This window comes from Pavona decussata, unplaced genomic scaffold (genome assembly GCF_977016875.1).
Source record: "Pavona decussata unplaced genomic scaffold, jaPavDecu1.1 SCAFFOLD_26, whole genome shotgun sequence".
In the NCBI taxonomy this organism is placed as follows: Eukaryota; Metazoa; Cnidaria; class Anthozoa; order Scleractinia; family Agariciidae; genus Pavona; species Pavona decussata.
The window spans coordinates 1,287,628-1,308,644 of record NW_028145449.1 but is presented as its reverse complement, the minus strand read 5'-3'; the positions used below and the strand labels follow the sequence as shown (position 1 = coordinate 1,308,644).

At 40.2% G+C, this 21,017-nt stretch overlaps 2 protein-coding genes across 3 annotated transcripts in view; both read right to left on the bottom strand.

Moving 5' to 3' along the window:
- The window catches only part of LOC146485440 (uncharacterized), a 31,223-nt gene that overhangs the window by 2,480 nt on the left and 7,726 nt on the right, over positions 1-21,017 (bottom strand). The window contains exons 7-21 of one of the 2 annotated variants that reach the window (XM_085103400.1): positions 20,316-20,441; positions 19,046-19,106; positions 18,389-18,510; positions 16,278-16,403; positions 15,631-15,693; positions 14,657-14,794; positions 13,581-13,729; positions 12,841-12,939; positions 11,652-12,050; positions 5,596-5,668; positions 4,944-5,006; positions 4,046-4,111; positions 2,801-2,833; positions 1,719-1,826; positions 954-1,013 (exon numbers count right to left, since the gene is read on the bottom strand). In XM_085103400.1, the coding sequence (XP_084959526.1) occupies positions 954-1,013; positions 1,719-1,826; positions 2,801-2,833; positions 4,046-4,111; positions 4,944-5,006; positions 5,596-5,668; positions 11,652-12,050; positions 12,841-12,939; positions 13,581-13,729; positions 14,657-14,794; positions 15,631-15,693; positions 16,278-16,403; positions 18,389-18,510; positions 19,046-19,106; positions 20,316-20,441 (1,686 nt within the window). The remainder of the gene's footprint in view (positions 1-953; positions 1,014-1,718; positions 1,827-2,800; positions 2,834-4,045; positions 4,112-4,943; positions 5,007-5,595; positions 5,669-11,651; positions 12,051-12,840; positions 12,940-13,580; positions 13,730-14,656; positions 14,795-15,630; positions 15,694-16,277; positions 16,404-18,388; positions 18,511-19,045; positions 19,107-20,315; positions 20,442-21,017) is intronic. The other variant, XM_085103401.1, reaches the window with a different exon arrangement.
- LOC146485441 (uncharacterized) lies at positions 7,562-10,657 on the bottom strand. The gene is made up of 2 exons (XM_085103286.1): positions 9,378-10,657; positions 7,562-7,698 (listed from the first exon to the last, which is right to left on the bottom strand). The coding sequence occupies exon 1, from the start codon at positions 10,568-10,570 to the stop codon at positions 9,401-9,403; it is 1,170 nt and encodes a 389-aa protein (XP_084959412.1). The 5' UTR covers positions 10,571-10,657; the 3' UTR covers positions 7,562-7,698; positions 9,378-9,400.

Below are 21,017 nucleotides of genomic sequence, written 5' to 3'. Positions count from 1 at the left end.
CCCCCCCCCCCCTGGACTGGATGCTAGTCCAACTCAGGATACCCAGCATGAAGAGACTAGGAGCATTGCTACTCCCTCCTGGATGGGATGCTAGACCATCACAGGGTTACCAGTACCCATTAAACTTGGATGAACAGAGATAATAATGTGAAGCAAAGTTTCTTGCAATGCAGAAACCAACTTAGCCTCGAACCACTGGCCCACCGATCTTCCTACCGTCCAATCAAAACTTCGACGGGCTAACCACTACACCACCGCGCCTCCACAAACAGAGAAATAGAAACAAGTAAAAATCCACTCACAGAATCAAGCTTTTCGTGAGTGTTGACACCAAGGCCAAAAGGCTAGCCTACATTACAAGTCATTGGCCCGCTTCGATAAAAGTCAGTCGTACAACCTGACTGCTTTAACGCTGAAAGCAAGTGTACTCTTTCTAGCTTAATCTCCTCATCAATTAAATAAAGCTTTATTAATACATTACCACCACTAATCGTAGGACGGTTTTCAATCGAGTTTCGAAAATAATTTCGCGTTTGCTTTGGATTTTGCTTTACTACCCTTTGATTGGTTAGAAAAATCAGCGCCACATTTTCAACCAATGAGAAGCAAAGGGAAAACCAACCGAGCCTCGCTCGCACGCGTTTTCCCGCGCTTGACGCCGGTTGCATGTATTTGCTTCGAATTCTGATTGGTTTTTGTGCTATTTGCGTCTGTTGTAATTGGCCAGAGTAATTACTTTGGTTTTTTTGTTTCGGACAATCAATTAAAAACTGTTTTAAAATAACAAAAGTTAAAAAAAGCCTTTAGTTGGAGTAAAAGTTGATAGGCGTCGATTTAACGCCCAATCTCCCACCGACGTCCTGTATGCAATGTTTATGTAGCCGACCCCGCTAATCCACTGTTTTAAACAGTTGATATTCGTTTGTTAATTTTAATTCTATTTTTTGTCTTACCTTCACAAGAAAATCTTTCCTCTCAGTTTCCTGTGTTCCACTGTGTAACTGTTCCTCTTTCTGTGGCAAACAAAAATAGCGTTGAAGTTTAAAAAAGAAAATAATGGATTTCTCAATCACAAACAAAACAGCATCAGACATCTCAAACTCCCAGAATAGTTCCACTTTTCGAATTTCTTTCATAGACTCAAAAGTTAGAACCATCTTGTGGTGCATACAGGAAAGCACTGCTCAGAAGCTCCGTTCTTTTGCACGGCTTGATGACACCGTCTTCCTCGGTCTTCAGCCAACGGCTACAACAAATAACAAGAGAAGAAACCGAATGTGCGGTTTCTTCTCTTGTTATTTCTTGTAGCGATTGATTTAAGAACGAGGATGACGGGGGACCCTTACCTAGACTTTCTCAAAGTCCTGTGCTTCTCATTTCAAGCCCTTCAAAGCTAGCCCCTGACCATGCAAATGAACTGAGGTAATCAGCAGTACTTCCTGTGGCTCTGTTTATTGCGCTGCACAAGGTGGTTTGAACTACTGGCCTGTGAATGAAATCCTACAGTGTGACCATTCAAATGAAAGCTACTGAGCAGTACTTTCCTGTGGTACTGTTTATTATGCTGTACAAGGTGATACCAGCTTTTGAGTCTGTGGATAAAATACTTAAGTGCGACCATTCATGCGAAAGCTACTTTGAATTTCTGTGACACTGCTTATTATGCTGTAAACATTGTATCTACCTTTTCTGGTAACGTTTATTAAACAAACTTTTACCTTTTTGGCTCTCTCCTGAATTCTTTCTTGGGAGAAGATTGGTATGCCTCCATTTGAGCGATGGCTGTATGGATTAACAAACTTCGCGAAGTTCGTTTTCACCTTTTTCTGTTTGTATAAAACATACACGACGTGAATTAACACTAGTTATGCAGTTACTGGTATATGCTTAAGGGTGTATGCCTTTTTGTGAATTCGCCATGAGATTTCCGGTTAAGCGCTCAGTAACACAGTTAAAGCTGCAATCAAAAGTATTATTTTTTTACTAATAGGCAATTTTTAAAGATGGATTATAGTCTAATGCTATGTTTTTGTTTGTTTTTTTGCGTTTGACATTTGTTATCGTTGAGGTTTTTAAGGCAATCTAATTATGCAAATACAGGCTTGCAGTTTAAGGCCTCGTAAATCTTTGAAAATATCTTGGTCCTTTTTTATAATGTTCGTTATAAAGATTTAGGGAGGACGGCAGAGTAGGGAATTCATTTATTTATTTATTTAAAATAAAAACTAACGAAATTAATAACGAACGTTTAACCGTCCTCGTTTTTTATTAAGAGAAAACTTGGGATTTAATGGTTATTGGAAATTTAACTGTGAAGTTTAAAATTACGTGTGTGTATCTTTTATTTCCTATTTTATTTCTTTCCTCGATCACATCATCTTTTATAACAATTCAAGTATCAACGCTCCTAAGCGATTGCTTTGTCCGAAACGGGACATTCGACAATTTTTAAAATAATCATTCTTGTGTCTACTTGGGAAGATGTAGAAGTTCAGTGTCCGCTTTGAAATGTTTTTGTTTTTTGTTGTTGTTGTTGTTGTTGTTTTTTGGATCTCAAATAGACCTTGATAAGATCTACTTTCCATTGCATAGTCATCAACTTAAGAGGAACCTTAAAATTGTTTTGTGAGAGGCTGGGAACTCCACCGTATTTCACCTTAAAAGAGGTGTCCACTTTTGGGAGGTTAAAATGATGTTTGTGTGAGTAGTTAGGACCATGACATTTAAAGGTATCTGGTTTAAATTAAATCAACCTCCTTTATGTTAGGTAGAGTTTTAACAGCAAAAAACAATACATTACTGTGTGGACATTTCTACAGCATTCTTTAGACCTCTGTTAACGGAGGATAAAGAAAATGATTAGAAATGGCGAACAAAAGTTCTCAAGTTTTTAAAGTAGAAGCTGGGCGTGGATGAAAGCCCCTCACTAACAGTGCAACATTTGGTGATGCGTATATAAAGCATTGCGCGAAACATCAATGTCTGTTTTCACACTAAAAGACCGATAACGTTTTTGGATGAACAAGCCGGCTTCGACGGACAAGTCATGTCAGTTTGAAAACGGGACGGACCAAATTTTTGACGTAAAACTCGCCGATTTAGGTGGATGAATTGGCTCTCAAAATCTTCACGACTTTTATGCCTAAAACCGTGTCTGTTCCGTTTTTACACTGCCATGATGACTTGTCAGCCTGAAACGACTTATTCGAACAAAAAAAAACTGCATGTCTTCGACTGAGAAAATGACCAATTTTAACTCGACTAGACCAGAGCCTAATAACCTGCAGCTCCATTGTTTGTATGTCTGGGAGCATTTTTGCGGTTGTTGTTCGTTCTTTTGTTCTTCGACCAATAATGTGCGACATTGCAAACGGTATAGGTCGCCTCAGAAAAGTCGCTCGCATTGTTGCACTGCCTGTGTGGCCGCGCCTTTGTGTCCGCCTATGTAGCCACGCCTTTTAGACGAGTTTATTTATCCGAAATTAATAGTTTATCAAAAATATTTAGATACAAGATTCCTTACGGTTAAGTTAACCTAAATCAAAAAAACATTATTACCTAAGTTGTTACCTTGTTTATATACTTCTTATAGCCAAATATTTGAATTATATGCATGGTGAATGTTTCGGGAGAGATCCGATCTTTAAAACATCAGTCGACTAAAACATTTTTAAAAGATAAGGACGACTAAGAGGAGTTGTAAACTTTTAAGACTTCTTACATTCTCCAGGGGAAATCGATGTATGTATGCTATATAATATTGTTTATACGCTTATTTTTTATTTTTTCAGCAAGGTTAAAACAAACCATCTTTTATTTAATATAGGGGGCTTTGATCGTCCTCAACAGTGTTAAGAGAACTGTAGTAGAAAAGGTTAAAACAAACTTTTTAACATTTCATATACTTTGATTCTCTTTCAAAGCGCGATCGTCTTCAAACGTGTTGGGAGAACCGTATTACAAAAGGCTGCTACCTTTAAACAAATTAATCTTTTGAAAAAAAGCTTTGATACGATGTTGGTTACAAATTTCCTTAACACCTTACCTCTTTGCTTGAACAATCTTCGTCTGTCGTTGTAGTTTGACTGGTCTCTGAAGTTGGAAGTGGTTTCTAAAGAAGGAAATATAATGTTTGACTTATCAGACAATGTTAGAACGCAAAGCGTACAGGTTTAACCGCTAGTAATTCACATGCTTAAATTGCGCAAATGATTTCTCTAACCAAGGACTACTTTCTTAAATTAACTTGAACGCGACGAAATCAGGCCTCTTTAGTTCAGTTTTCCTGAATGCAAAATTAATTTTTAAAACGGTCTGGATTAAAGCAGGCAAACTAGAAGTCAGAGAAAATTGAGAACTCAAAAAGGTTGTCAATTTTCTCCGAATTCTAATTTTTAACAAAATTTCCCGCATCCATTCTTTCCTGTTTCGCAATTTTGCAACGCGTTCTACCCATTGAATAACGTCTATCTGAAACATTACAGCACATTGGATTCATCCATTGCGAAGCAAGTCGTTCAAGCACGTCTTGGTACGAATAGCTACAGAGGAAAACATCGCCTTTGCTTCCTTTCACGTCTTCGCGCGAACGGCCATGTATTTTCATAAATGTAATCGTCGTAACCAAGGTGATTTATGACGTCACAGACAACGATACGCTTGCCTTCGGAAGCAAGCGCGCGCAGAAAATGAAGAAAGCTCTCCGTTTAGCCGAATTTTAGACATGGGGCGCTTATTTATCTAAACATTCCAAAATATCTCTAATTTTCTTAAGTTTTGGAGTCCACTACTTTTAAATTCTACCAATACTAACCTTGAAAATTTCTAAAAATAAAAAAAAAACTTCTTGCAAGTGCAATTTGAATTTAAACTAAACACAAAACAAAACAACAAACTTACTTAACTTAACTTAACTTAACTAACTTTAACTTAAATAAACTTACCGATAACGTGTCCCACCAATGTTTAGCTTTCTTTTTCTTCTTTTTCTTTCTCTTTCTCTCCCCCTTGAAAAAAAAAAAGAGAAACATCTTTTAAATCGGTTGTTTGGCGGATTCTTAATTTCTAAAAGCATGTGCTTAGTCCAAGATTCTCTGCGAAAGGATAGTCGTAATCGAGTAAACGATCTTCTCACAGCAACCCCACCCCGAGAGGTTTACACCTTTCTATTTCTTTCTGGAAAAAAATTCCTTGAATTAGTACTATTGCAAACAGTTTCAGTTTTAAGGCAATACGCGTGTAACCATAAATTGCCAGCAAAAATTCAATGAAATTCGCAGTTTCCCAACAGATAACTGCAAATACCCATTAACGCCTTTCACTGCACATCTTCCGTGGTATATGGTAAACCCATCAAATATTGCAGATGGTCAACGATCAAGCAACAACTGCCTTTTAAACGTGACATTTGTTTGCGACCAAGATGCGTTACCACGATCATTCTGGCCGTTGGGGGGGTGGGGAGGGGCAACAACAGACTTCCTTGGTCCAGTTGTCACAGGAAACACTTTCGTTCCCAGACTCTTCCTTTTTATGGTAAGTAAAGGAACCCCTCGGGACGAGTACAATCTCCGAGCGACCAACCAGAATCCTTACCGTGTGACCGCTGGCCCCCGGCTCATCGTCTTTCTCATCCGTCTCATCCGGGTCGCTGTCCGAGTCACTGGAGCTGAAGTAAACAACAGGGATAAAATGCATTTTAACATGCCCGAATAAAACAACTCCTAAATTATGTAGAATGCATTGGGACTAATAGGCCATTTCTGAGTTGCTGTGAACCTCATTATGAAAGCAAGACTAAGTACAAAGCTTTTAATATGAAAGTTAATTTTCTTTGCACTTGAATGGCAGCTAATTTTCATAATAAAAACTTTGCACTTAGCCTCGCTTTCATAATGAGGTTAAAAACAACTCGGAAATGGTCTATTAAGATCGCGCTCTATTGGGAACAGTAGAGACTTTACGCAAACACGAGGCCGACGGCAACGAAAACGTCAATAAAGAAAAGGCTTAATGAGCTAAACAGCACTGTGCAAGTGCATTATAAATTTTGATACATTTCGTCGCCATCTTCGGCCAAGCAACAACGTGAAATGCCCAAATTCAACGTTTTATGGAGAGCGTGAGCACATGACAGAAAATTGGAAAATTAAACGAGACTTACCTGTAAGTTGAAGTTTGATTGAAATTCTATCCGTCACCAAGCACTGAGGGATTACGTGAGATAGCATTGCGCCTGCGCGAACTCAGTTTTTAAAGCACTTGCCATGTGTGCAGGGGAAAGAAAACCCTGACCAGCAAAATGGGAGGGCCTTAAAAGGGAGGGCACGTAATCCCTCAGTGCTTGGTGACGGATAGAATTTCAATCAAACTTCAACTTACAGGTAAGTCTCGTTTAATTTTCCAATTCTATTCCGTCACCGCACTGAGGGCTCACGTGAGACTTCAAAGCCCACTGCACACATGAACAGAGTAATGACCAACCAAGCAAGTCATATTGGTCAAAACAGTTTATTAACTTTACTCTTGTAACAAAACGTTAGAAAAGCTATCTGTGTTGATAACAGGCTTGCTATAAAACTTTGCAAAAGTGTCAGATGAGCTCCATCCTGCGACTGATAAGATGTGCTCTAATGGTACAGATTTCAACAAAGCCTTAGATGTTGCGGCAGCCCTAGTACTGTGGGGCTTGAAAAGGTTTACATCAATTCCTGACTTTTGCATTACAGCTTTGACCCATCTACTGATGGTGTCCCGGGAAACTGGTTTAAATGGCTTGTAATGACTAATAAACAATTGTTGTGCACGTCCACGTAAAGAAGAGGTACGATTAAGATATGCCTTCAAGGTAGTGACAACACAAATGTTAGGGTTGTCCGGGTAAGCTACAAACTTAACAACAGTGGGTTTCGACCCTGGCTTAGACTGTTTAATAGGCCTGGAGATAATAAAAGTCACAGAAGTTTCTGAAACAACCATGTCCTCCAAAGACAAGTAGTGAATTGTCTGCCCCCGTTGAGCTGATACTAATGACATTAAAGTGACTAATTTTAAAGTCAGATCCTTTAGTGAGCAGTCTGTAATAGAGATTGTCTTAAGATAGTTCAGAACCTTGCTCACATCCCATGTCTCAGTATATCTTGGGTTGGAGGGTCTTGCTTCGTAAACTCCTTTTAAGAACCTCTTAACACTCTCTTGTGCTCCAAAAGTCATCCCGTCCACAGGCTTTAAGACACTGGATAGAGCAGACCTTGCAGTGTTAATACCACTGTAACCGATGCCTGACTCAAATAGCTCCACTAAAAAATCTAGTGCCTGTGGGACAGTGGCAGAAACTGGATCAATCTGTTTTTTATGACAATATGTAGTCCATCTTTTGATGTAACATGAATACTGCTTTGTAGTTCCTTTCCTCCAGGACTGTAAGATGATGGAGGTTGCCTTTTGAGAAATTCCTTGTGTCTCATAGGACTGCCGGACAATCTGCATGCAATCAGAACCATTTTCCTGAATAGGGGGTGGACTTCTTGTGGCATCCCCGGCATTTGTAAGGCAGTTCGTTGTTGTGGTAACACTCTTGGAACAGCCACTAACATGCGAAGAAGTTTGGGATACCAACTCTGGGTTGGCCACATTGGAACTATCATCAATCCCTCTGCACAATCGGTTTGTATTTTCTGTAGGCATCTTGCAATTAAACTGAAAGGAGGGAAAGCATAAAACAAGTGTTTATCCCATGTTACAGAAAATGCATCAATAAAGGCTGCCCCTGGGTCAGGTTTCCAAGATACATAGCATGGAACCTGATGATTTAGTCTGGATGCAAAGAGATCTATGGAGGGCTCCCCCCAGATATCTGTGATCTGTTGGAAAATATCAGATCTTATCATCCATTCCTTGTTGTCTGAGAAAATGCGTGATTCCCGATCTGCCTCAACATTTTTTCTCCCTGGGATATGAGCAGCTGTTAACCATATTTGTTTTTCTATGCACCACTGCCAAATATCTTTAGCAATAGTGTGACATTCCCTAGAATGTACACCTCCCATAGCATTAATATAGTTCACAGTTGTTGAGTTATCAGAGTAAATCTTAACATGAATGCCTTGCTCATTTTTGCAAAATGCCTTAAGTCCAAAATTTGCAGCCAACAGCTCCAGACAATTAATGTGATATTTTGCTTCTTCCTCTGACCATCTACCTCCTATTTTCTCTGTCTCTTTGACAGCTCCCCATCCTTTAGTTGATGCATCGGTGTAAATTATTACATCAACCTTTGAATTAGGCAATAATATGGGGTAGTTATTGGTCTGTATGTTATCATACCACCACTTTATCTCTGAAAAGCTTTCTTGGGATAATCTCATTTGAGCATTATAATTGCCATAGTTTTGTCTCAAGGCTGTAGTTTTATCCCTCTCAAGTTGTCTATAATACAGTGGTCCATATAAGATCCCAGGAAAACTTGACACTAAAAGCCCTATAAAGCTAGCTAGTTCCTGGATTGGGAGCTCAACAAGCTCCAGCATTTTCTTGCATCTTTCCCTTATGCGCTGGATTTTTTCCTGTGTTAAGGAGACAGTCATATTAACTGAATCCAAGACAAATCCCAGAAATGTAAGGACTTGAACTGGCTGTAAGACCGACTTATCAGGATGTAGGATAAAACCCAATGTTGAAAATAAGTCACAGGTATCATTAATATTGGCTTGGCAGTCCTCCACACTCTCCCCTTGTAAATAAGAGTCATCAATATAGCCTACATTTAGGTGACCCTTCTGGCGCAGCGTAGCATACACTGGCTTAAGGATTTTTGTGAAGAGTCGGGGTGCACAAGCCAGACCATTTGGTAGACATGTAAACTGAAACAATCTACCTTTCCAGCAAAACCTCAGATATTTTTGATCATCTTTGTGAATTGGCACTGAGTAGTATGCGTCACGCAGGTCTACTGAGGCCATATAACAGTTTGGAGTCATAAGCCTTATTGCCGATTGTAAGGTATCCATCTTAAAATGTTGATACTCCACATGTTCATTCAAATTCTTCAAATTTAGAATTAATCTAAACCCTCCATCTTTCTTAGGGCGTATGAATATAGTAGAAATATATTCACCAGGGCAATGTGTGGTTTCTGAAATCACACCTTTGGTCAGCAGTTTATCAATTTCATTGTCAATGACCTCCTGCTCTGGTTTTGTAAAATTTATTTCTTTTGGTGGCATAAACTGCATTGGCTCTCCATTTTCAAACTCAATTTTATAATTTTTCACACTATTAAGTATGAAAGGATCTGAGGTTATGCATTGCCACTGAGAGGTAAATTGTTTCAGTCTTCCACCTGTAATTTTAATAGATTGCTCTGACACATTTCTTACCTCAACGTTGTTAGCAATCTGATTCATTTTGACTTCCCCTCCTTCTTCCTCTTGAAGTTCGGAGGATGTTTGTGGTCGTTTTTCCACGAGCCTAAAAAAGGCTTCCTGTAATGTTGGTTTCCTGAGCGTCCGCGGCTATGTGCGTAAGAGTTGTGCCTGTGATAATCAGGCTTGTTCGTTGATCGACCACTGTGTGTGGAGACTTTCTTTCCCACTCGATTGACCTCGGTCAATTCTTTCACTTGTTTCGGGAGATCATTGCCAAACAATTGGTCAGTGATCGGAACCGACGAGGAGCAGAGATGTTTGTATTCCTCGTGTAAATCCGGTTTAATAAATTCCCTTCGTCTTTGATTGAGTTCACTGTTTGCATTAGCGAACAATGTAAGTGCATCTGTTGACTTTTGAAGAAGGTCGTTTCCCGCTGGGAGTGACGACAAGTGCTCAAGGAGTTTGTCGATCATATTTGTCAACGCGCACATTCCTTTGAAGATGGATGTCTGCACCTTTTGCAGTCTAACATCTTGGGACCGGACTGTTGGAGTAAGGTGGTCCCATACTGGTTGATTGACTCGTACTTTTGTCAAGAATTCACAGTTCTCTGGTCTGTGATACTTGTTCAACTTTTCCTGAAGTTTCTCTTCAGGCAGCCCTTCTTTGAGCATGGCATTCACTACATTCGCCAGCTCTGTGTTTACACTTGGGCCCGTCTCCTCTTTCTTCAGCTCTTGTTTCAAGCTGTTAAGTACCTCAAATTTTCCTTCATTAGAAGGCATTTTTTGAGCCCCGGCTGAGTCAGCCAGCTTTGTCACAGCTTCTTCTAAGCTCGTAGTTTTGTCATCTCGCTTCTTCTTCGTGGGGGGCTCTTCGCTGACCTCGTGGTCATTCTCGGCAGATTTTGCCTCCTGTTCTTCCTCCGTGTCAACATATTGTATTTCAAAGTCTGACTGAAACTGTTTGAACGACTCAGCAATAGTCTTGGATAAATCTTGAGACATCTGGGTGAAACCCTGTCTCAGCGTAGCGGCAAGCTCTTGTAAACCATGTGAGTCAGTTTTGGCGCCATCGGCGCCATCACCTCTTTCGATGATTCTAGCATTTGCTTCGATGTGTTCGCTTCTAGAGCCACTACTTTTCCTTTTTAAGTTGTCTTTCTCGCCCTTAAGCTCAGATTTATCCGAGGTCTCGGGCATTTTTAGCGAATTATCGCTTAAAACTAAAATTCTCAGCGTGTTGAAAAAATAAACGTCGGTTCGCTCCAAAGGCGGCAACACACTGAGTTCGCGCAGGCGCAATGCTATCTCACGTGAGCCCTCAGTGCGGTGACGGAATAGAATTTCATTCTCTGTGCCAACTTGAAGACCGTTCCCACCAGTTCTGTTACTGGATAGTTCGGCCAAATTTTAGAAGTTGAACGAATTGGAATAGGCGTAAAGTAGTACAAGTAACACGAACTTGTATTTTCCAGTGACGTTTTCGTTGGCGTTGCCGTCGTGGTCGCGTAAAGTCCCCAGTTTCAGGCTGGTTAATTGGTTGATCAACTCTTTCAACCGACGCAAAACTTCGTTGAAGTGACCGGACTGATAAAATGGGTCGGAATCACTCATGATGTACGTCTCGTAGCGACCGCTGTCGTCTTCGTTTGAACATGGCGCCGGACATTGGATAGAACGTCCCAAATATTTACAGTAATACGACAGATAGGTCTCCGTTCATTTTGAATTTTCATATATTCCGCTGTGTATCGATAGTTCGTCGAGACCCATAATGCTTCTTGTGCCCGTCTTTATACAAGAAACGCATTACCAGACGAACAACAAATGTTTGCTCAAGTTCGTTCAGACAGATAATGCGTCCTCCAGTATAAAACAGGCAATATCGCTATGTTTCAAAGTCCTCTTAAAAGAATCGCTTATCTCCAACAACTGACTGGCTCATTGATGCACTTTATTTTCCAGTTTTTGCGTGTGCACTTCCCCTTGTTTATTGTTATTTTTGTGTGTGCGTGTGTGTGTGAATGGTAAATTGTGTCCTAAGTTCTATTTTAATGTAGGGTATTTGCAAATTTTTCCACTTGGCCCAGCCACTTAGCTCGATTAGCTTGCTATTTCTAAGTGGCTGTGCCCTTTTCCTTAGTAATTTTTCTTTCTTGAATTTATGTAACACTGTATAATTTCTGGGCACGAATAAAGATTGTTGTTGTTGTCGTTGTTATCCCATAACAAATCATTTATTGATGGATTTCTTAAGTAAACAAGAAAAAAATGGGCTTACTCTGATTCGTCGAAGCAGTCCACGAGGTTCAAATTCTCCAGTATTTTAAGGCAATCATTGAAAGAGCCGACATGTACGCTTTTCACAGATAGTTCCACCTCATCATCCCCTTCCGTTCCCGTGCCTTGAACTCGCACATCCATAAAATTCACTGGTTTGTTCTTCGAGAGAGGAAATCTTTTTATACCAGACTCGTTTGTATTATTGTCTGTTTCTTGGTTTTCTTTAGACTGGCCATCTCGTCTATTTGCTTCGTTCGTCTCCGAAGCTTCGTCTTTGCTTAAAATAGATGAAGCGTCTTTGGAGACGTCTGTGAGATGGTAGCTTCCTAGCGTTTGCCGTAAAATGTCTCGAGTCATCTTGCAGGCCAGCTCAACAAATGCCTGGGTCATCTCACTTCTATCAAACAAAAACAAAAACAAACTTTAACAAAAAGACTTCTGTTCTTGGGCCATCGTAGCTTGATCAGAAATAAAATACAAATTGTTAGGGAAGGAAAGGTTGTAAGCAAAAAAAACGTAACATGTTTAGGCTTTGGGATAAGCCCCCAGGGGGCGCACTCAAGAAAGTTTTAAACGGGGAGACTCCGCCCCGAGGTCCAAACGCTTACCGTTTTATATAACATTTTTGACAGAAAAGGTAACCCTTTCATATACCTTCCATAGGAATGGTACCCCTTTCAAAAACCTACAGTAGAAACACTCCATCTTTTTTGATTGGGTCTATACGAGATATTTTGAAAGGCCCTTTTAAATACCTAAATGACAGTTTTCCCCAAACCTTTTCTATACGTCGGCTCATGAAATCCGTACCCTTTAATATACCTCCCGTATAGTCCATTATAGGGAGTACCCCAGTTACCCCCGAGGGATAAGGCAGGGCACAAAATTAACAGCGCCGACAGAGACGAGTGAGCTCGTCAAATTTTAACTGATACGTACGAAATCTCTATGATTGCAAAGTTAAATCAGGGCATTTTGACTCATTAATTCAACTTCTAGCTAACTGAGAAATCTGAGGCCCAATAACAGAAAACTTGCTTGGTTAATTTCTCTGGGACCACAAGTTCCTTTTTGTGATATATCACTACTTGATCTTAAGGCAAATTCTCCCAAATAGTACTGCAGGAAATATATGCAAAACAGTACGGAGAATATACACATTGATATTTGCCCTTTCCGTTTCTTACCGATTGCCGTTCTTCGCCTCTGAGTATTCCAGTAGCACTTCACAAAACTGGCGGCCCATCTCTTCAAAGTCGCCCACATGAAAATGTCTTCCTTTCTCCCTAATTAACGTAAAATTTTATCATCAGTTTAACTCGTGCAATGTAGCAGAAAACGCCCTTTTGCCTTAGAAGCCCCTGACCCATGCGATAAATCTTCGGAACTGTTTCGGTAAACGTCGGAAATTTTCGGGGATGTACGGTTACCTTCGGCAACCACCGGAGGTCTTTGAGTGATCTTTGATCAGTTTTCACAGCGGTCAAACACAAAAAAAACTGACGTCACTTCCAGTACATTGAAACTTTCATTATCGAGATCGGGAATTAGAACAAAAGATTATAAAAGTGAACTTGAAGTTCCTTAAAACAATGCTAGAAATACCGAGGTGAACAATACTTACTTATGAACGTTCGAACGGATACCTATAACAAGTTCAGTGAAGTTTTCAGAAAACGGTTTAAAGTTTTGCGAATGAAGAGAAATTTTCAATTTTTGTTTACGTTTCGCCGTCAGGATTTTGAAGGAGGTTGCGCATGCGACCTAAGTTTGAACGCTCTGAATCTAACATTGTCAAAATTTGCGCTCGTGTAATTTACACCGTGTAACGTGAATGCTGGACACCAACATTAGCAAATTAAAAACAACAACAAACGAGCAGTGTTTTAAATTTTATCAGTAATAAAATGAATGTCCTTTCACTCACACGTCACCGAAGTTTGCTCCGCAGAATGTAGCCTCCATAGTGAAGCTGTTTGTGATGCCCATTTGCCGCCACATCACCACGCGTGCAGTGGACTCTTTGCACTTGCGCACTCGGAACTTACACCCGCTGAACGAGAACTTGTCGGGGGCCTAAGAAGAAAGAATAGAAGGTTGGACACGTTATGACATTTACACAACGGAGATCTTATGACTTTTTCATAACAGAAATCTTACTTCTCAAACTCATTAATAATTCATCAAGCCAAAACAAAGCAAATCACTACCGTGAAGGAGGTTTAGAAATGTGATCTTAATTATCATAAAATAATGTGAACTTTGCTTCAAATTTCTCCAAGAATTATCAATAGTTTGAGAAGCTATATCAAACACTCGAAAGAGAGTTTCCTCCTATTTCCAAACACCTCGAAGTTGGTTAAAAAAAACTCGGCTGCGCCTCGTTTTTCCAACCTACTTCTCGGTGTTTGGAAATCGGAGGAAACACTCTTCCTCATGTTTGATCTATTACTTCAAACGGTAAAAGAAGTTTCAAAAATCAAATTAGTGTACGCCTCGAACCCGGGTCATTTGCTTCATTTCTCTCATCCACATCCACTAAACAATAGAGGGCTTGCTGACGAAAATGGTAAGTTTTAACTTACTTCAGAGAGTTAACCATGACAACAATCAACAGCTAACCGTTTCTAGAGCAGTGCTAAGGCCTAAATAGTGTAGATTACTGCTAACCTCCCTCCCCCCCCCCCAAAAAAAACGGATGTTCCCTGCCTAAATAGAGCTCCATTCTCTCAGCTCTGTGCCAAACAAATGCGCTTCTGTTCTCTTCTACGTCAGGGCTATCACGATTAAGAATACTACATTGTGTAAACACCATAAGGTGACCAGCCTTGTTTTGGAGTATCCATTCTAGGAACACCCTCGCCCAACCCCAAGGGACTGTCTTTTGTTTGATCTTCCCTGCCCCCCCCCCCCCCCCCAAAAAAAAAACCCTGTCCGGCATGGTTTGATCTGCCAGGGTACGCAAAGCGCGCCTTTTTTTCCCCTTCAAGTTGTAATTATTACCTTTTGTGACATCATCCAGGGGAAAAGCCGCTCCTCCACAAAGTTGCTCATGGACGCCATTTTAGGATCTGCCGTGCAGCCGTACATGAAGACATTCGGCTTCCGGCTGTGTCCATGAAGATCACAGTAAATGATGACCTGGAATGAAACAGAAAACATCTCCTTTGTCAACAGGAAGTCCGTCATTTACGATAACACAGTACCCTCACTAAACCCCACAAGAGACCTGGGCCGAGTTGTTCAAAGTCCGATTAAGCTAATCCTGGATCAACGTGAACTTTCATTCTAGTTTAATTACTAATCGGTAAAGATTCTTCCAAAAGATTTTTGCCCCTCAGTTTTGGCTTAGACTTTTCTTTACCTTTAGCTTGAAATTAGCCTTTAAAACCACTTTTGAAAACCTCGATTAACTTTTAATCGTAGATTAGCGTTAAGTGCCTTTGAACAACCGGGCCCTGGTGTTACTAATCACATCCAAGCTTCTTCACGGGAGCACTCTTTATTCGTTATCAAGCTATTACCCTCCTTACGCTCTCACGAAGGGCTAATGTTTGGAACGTCAGAACTCGAATCTCTTTACGGTGGCCAATTTACCTTTAGTAATCAACTCTGTTGATAAACCAAACATTCGTTTCTACTCCCCACCGGCGTAGTACCACAGTTTCAAATCCCCTATTACCACCCTTACCTGAAGGCCCTTTATTCCTAATCGCACTGTGGGCTGCCAACCAATACCGTTGTTTCTGATCACACAACAGCCACCTCCCCGAGGTTCCAGTATTACTGACCACACTACAGCAACGTGGTACCTGAAGGACCCTTATTGTTCATCAAAGTACTGCCCCTGCCCTTGATGACCCGTTGTTCCTGACCACGTAACAGCCTCCCTTATCGTGAAAGCCCTTTATTATTGATCACACTACAGTCCCTGCACATGGTGTCCAATGTTCGTGATCACACTAAAGCCCCCTTACCTGATGATCTTTCTTGAATGACTCCAACATGTTCTTCATGTGCCATACGGTTGGAAAACTTTCCTTAATTGAGAAGTAATAAAAGAGGCATTACAAAAAAGTAAAAACTGAAACGACAAATTCTAAGGAGCACACCTCCAACCCCCACCCCCTCCTCCCCCAACACGTCAGTTTCACCAAATGACATGCTTGCTGCATTCAAAGCCAAACTATGATGGTCCAGTATTGTTAGAAGTTACTACAATTATGCATTAAAATCTTAAGTGTATTTGGCGGCAATGACCAGGACGGAAAAAGATGACAACTTAAAAACGCTGCGCCAACATTTTCAATCTCAGACGCTTTCTTGAAAATATCGTTGCTAAAACCCTTGCAGAATTAATTCGATATGTTCCCCTCGATGCTTCTTCTTGTTCTTAGAGTACTCTATAATCACTGCGAAATAGCTTCTTTAACCCTAACAGTGATCAGCATCAAATTTCTCCTTGTAATATTAATGCTTATTCAACTCCTGCTATCATGAGAATTATGGAAATGATCGCCCAAGGTGAATTTTCTTGATATTTTAATAACTTCTCCCTAGTACCTTTATAAGAAAAGGTATGGGGACAAGATAGGAGAATTTTTTCTATGATATTTATTATTACCTTCTTTGGATCTTTGTATGTCCTGTTCAAGTCTCTAGCCGCCAGGTTCGTTCTGTAGTTACCGACAATAACGCCATCAGGGTTCAGCATTGGAACGAGCTTGAACACAAACTTGCGTCGAAGTTTCTGTTCACCGATAAATAAAGAACGAAGTAAACTTAAAAATGATTTAAATCGAAAAAAAGGGGTGAAAAATTGGCGCAATAGTTACTAATTAACATCTAGAACTAACGTCATCAAGTTCAAAGCTAGCGCTTCATTTCTGAAAAACAACAAATTTGTTTTACAACTGTCAAAATTATCGCGCGCTGATTGTCTCATAGCACAGACAACAAAAATGGTGTCAGATGTAACGCGCGCTTTCTCAACGGAAAATAAAACCAATTCCGCTCGTACTTTTTCTATGCTATTTACACGGAATGCCCGCAGGGCATGACGTGTCTAGGTTTCGACCGGGTATCTTTTTTTTCTTCATCGGTGTCATAAATGTGCACATTAATTTATGCATTAAACTCTGTCCTCCCCTAGTAAGGATATATTGTTCTGATTGTCTTCAACAGAAGCGGCCCAATCAAAATCTATTTTTCAGGCACATATCACGAGAGAGGGGACCCACTCATCACTTCTGTGTGACGTCAAATCATCATTTGATTTATTCATTAAAACTAGATTAAATTCTTCCCTCTCCCAGAAAGGATCTATTGTTTTGATTGTCTTGAACAAAAGCGGCCCAATCAAACTCCATTATCTGCGCGTATATCACGAGGGAGGGGACCCACTCATCTCTACTTGTGTGACGTCAAAGCAAATCATCATTTGGAAAAGTTGTTTTCGTTCAATGGCGGCCACATGTCTGAATTTAAGACTCCGGATCTGCCGTTTTCAGAGAGAAAACCAACCTTTTTCAAGCAGTAAATCGAAATAATAACTTCTAGGTAGTACTCGACAGTTGAAAAGGCGGAAATTGGGAGAGTTCACAGCAAAGAAAATCCCCTTAAAAAAACAGATCGAATGATCAACGCGAAGGATTAGAGCTAGAGGAGGCCAGACCAGTTCAGCGGGGTCATGACGTTATTGCATAGTTATTTCTGGTATGATTCCTAGTAACACAACAATAAGTATCACGCAATATATCTGAATAAAACCATTCAGACAATTATTTCAATGGCCAAGGGAGGATATTTTTTAAATATCTGCGAAACATACAATGGGGAATAATTGGGGCTACATTAAGCATTCCGTGTAATGCCATTAGAGGGGCATCTTGTATTAAAAAACAACTGATCGACGGCCGTTTTCTATAGTCTATACTCTTATAGATCACAAAATGACGCCATAAAATATTCAAAACTTGGCAATGAAACCACTCGCCTGCGGTTCGTGGTTCCAAAGGGCCACTTGAGTTTTGAACATTTTGTGACGTTATTTTATGGTCTATAAGAGTACAGACCATAGAAAACTGATGTCGATTTGTTAAATAACACACAAACGGATCCATCAAATGTCCATATAAGCCCCCCAAATCTAGGAACCAAAATCCTTTAATAAACCCTTCCGAGTACAAGCCTATGAACTGTCAGTTGTAGCTATTCTTAGCCCTCACTTACACTTTCAACCTGTTTTATTGTCAAATCCGACCAATTTGAAAGGCAAAACTGCCTAAAATAACAAGCTCTTTCCAAAACTAAGGGGGCGGCCTGCACCGCTTCAAACAGTGTTCAAAAACTCATTAACAATTCATAAGCCCATTGACCTATCAAATGGTCGATAAAACATCACGTGCAGTGGTTTTAAAACCCGATAAAACCTCCCCCATATTAGTATGCGGTTTTTAATGTTTTTCTTGTATGATTATTTCCAACGTTCCCAAAAGCATCATTGTTATGAACTCTCTTGACACACGCTTTTCCAGGAATGTTTTTGAAGCCGTTGAAAAAACTCGCAGCACGTGTTTTATCGGGTCTAAAACCACTCCGCTGCGCCTCGTGGTTTTAAATCCCGACAAAACACTGCTGCTCGTGTTTTAAACATTACTTAAATATGGGATTAAATTTGCAAAAGATCCTCAAAAATTGCATAACCTGTTTGAGAGACTGGGAACTAATGCTTACCTCTGCAATGTGGTGACCGCTGGTCAGGAAGTCCAGCATGCCTTTCATCATCCAGCTGGCGTTAGTCTCGCCTGGATGAACCCTAGCGCTTATAACAACGCCAAGCTTCTCGCTTTCAGGAACTGGAAAACAAATTCATGAAGTGTTCAGCTCAATAGGAAATTTTGATAGGCGAAATCCCCCCAGTTGACGTAGTTTTAAATTCAACACGGCGTTTGTAAGCGTTGAACTAAAGTTCGCAAACTTATGTGGCAAAACTAAATCGATGAATATGAATATATGAAAACTTATATTTGAACTGCGGGTGAAAGATTAGCTTATGTACGAAAACCAGTTGAAATAACTTGCATACGGCCCCATGAAAAACGAAAAACCGACAAAGCATATTTAAATTCGCCAATCTCATCTCATGCCCAGATTTCATTCGACTTTCACAGCATACGAAAGTGACCATCGATCGACCATGGACGAAATACACAATGCCTCCATTAGCTGCGTCTGAGCAACTCCAGAGTTCGCCTAGTTTTAGGTGAGGCACAGTTAAACAAGGTGTGAGGCAACAACAAATACAACATAACACGACAAAAAAAAGGAAAAAGGTGGCTATGACTCTGCTATTGCAGGGCAACCTTTCTTCAATTTTGTAGCGTTTCTAACCTTGGGAAGACGTAACTGTCAGTACGTAGCAGTTGTTTCCAGCCATAGTTTTACACAACACCTGTTAAAAGATGAGGAAGAAGGCGATAAAGTGAATCGGTTTGTTATCTATTTAACGAATGAAGTGACATTGAGCGATGAGAGAAAAAGTGCTGCACGTCTAATTTTGCGGCGGAGGCACAACCGAAACTGAGTGCTCTTTGTTTAAGCCTGAAAAGTTCTTACAGGTATATGATATGAATGCGACCAGTAAACCTGCGCTGTATCATAGTAAGTAAGTGAGTAAGTAAACTTTAGTTACCCAAGGTGGCCCATTCAGCAACAGAGAGGCCCTACATTAAAGGACCCTCGTCAGCCTCCTCCATTTTCGATGCCATCGAAATTATTGATATTGCATGGTGAAACGAAATCTTATTGCTTTACTGTAAGTTGTGTTCCTGAAAGTATGTTTCATTATCTTTAGTAGTTTCACAGTGATTTCGTTCATTTCGACATACTCCAAATAAAATATAACAGCCAAACTCTCGCATATAAACCAAAACAAAGGTGTGGCTGACTAGGGTCCTTTAGGTTCCTTTGACATAGGTACATGGTGTATCTACGTGTTTTTAGCACAATGCAAAAACGCGTGATTTAGTCTCAGCTTAGCTACGTCCTTAGCCCGTTCTTAAAATGTGGGTCAAATTTCAGCTTCGACGTTCTTATAAAAAAGAGTGTATTGCATTATTATCACTGTTATATTTGCCGGAGGAAATAAAAAAAGAAATCAGCTAGCGGTTTGCGTTTTGTCAACTACTATCGCTTCAGTTGAGAATGATGTATTATTCAGTAAGTGACATAGGTATACTCTAAAAAAAATCTGAGTGCTCCAATCAGGAGTCGAACCTAAGATCTTCCGATTTCAAGTTCGGATGTTCTACCACTGAGCTACAGGAGACTTGCGGGAACCAAGGCCATTAAACAAGGTTCATGGGACAAACATCCTGCATACTGCAAGGATTGGAATGTCAATATGAGGCATATGAGCAATGGTATAAATGTGATGGTAAATTTTAAACCTGGTGTATAAATGAGAAAGATGAGACCTAAGGCCTAAGGCCTTCCGATTACCAGTTCGGATGCTCTACCACTGATCTACAGGGTTCATTTGACAAATGTCCGGCATACTGCTAAGATTTCAATGTCAATGTGTGGCATATGCGCGATGAAATGGTGTATTTTAAGCCTGGTAGATACTGTAAGTTAATCCAAATCAGTCAGATGTAGTTACCTGTTTCTCGACATACTGTGAGGTCTTTGGATTGTCCAAGATCGTTTTCAAGTACAGCTCCAGATCGGTGTACGAGTACGGGTAACAGTGAGCGAGGTAGCACGTATCATCCTCGTGTGGAAATTCCTGTAATTTAATAAAACTACGATAAGTAGGCTGCTACAAAATTTACCCAAACGCTACGCAATGATTTTAACCGTTACCGCAACCATTCCCGCTAAGTTAAGTCAACCATAAGCTTCGTGTTCCATCTTGATTTTCGGTGAACGATATCATAAGTCAATAACTTAGTATCGTAAGATATGAAGGGCATCTTGTTATTCGAGGCTTCTGATATGAAACTACCAGAGAATTGCAGCGAAATGTAAAACAAGGGACGACTTGATGAGGCAAATAATCAAAGTTCCAACGCGTTACAACTATCTTAACTACTAAACACGGTTGCTACAGAAAGGAAACACAACGAAGTTAATGTTACAAATGAGTAAAAATACAGACCGAGATTGACAAGAAAATAACCACGAAATGATACAAAATTCAGACGGAATGAGACACTTACAAACGTTGTTTGATTTCCAAGACGGAAACGAAAGGGGTAGAAGATCCGTGCGACGACACTTACGGCGAGTGACTGTTACGAAGAGGTAGATTCGAATAACGGAACTTATACTAACTTAAAGAAGCTAAATACAAAGGAAAATT

Coding starts and splice junctions, on each gene's coding strand:
- LOC146485441 (XM_085103286.1), bottom strand. CDS start 10,570: ATGCCCGAGACCTCGGATAAATCTGAGCTTAAGGGCGAGAAAGACAAC.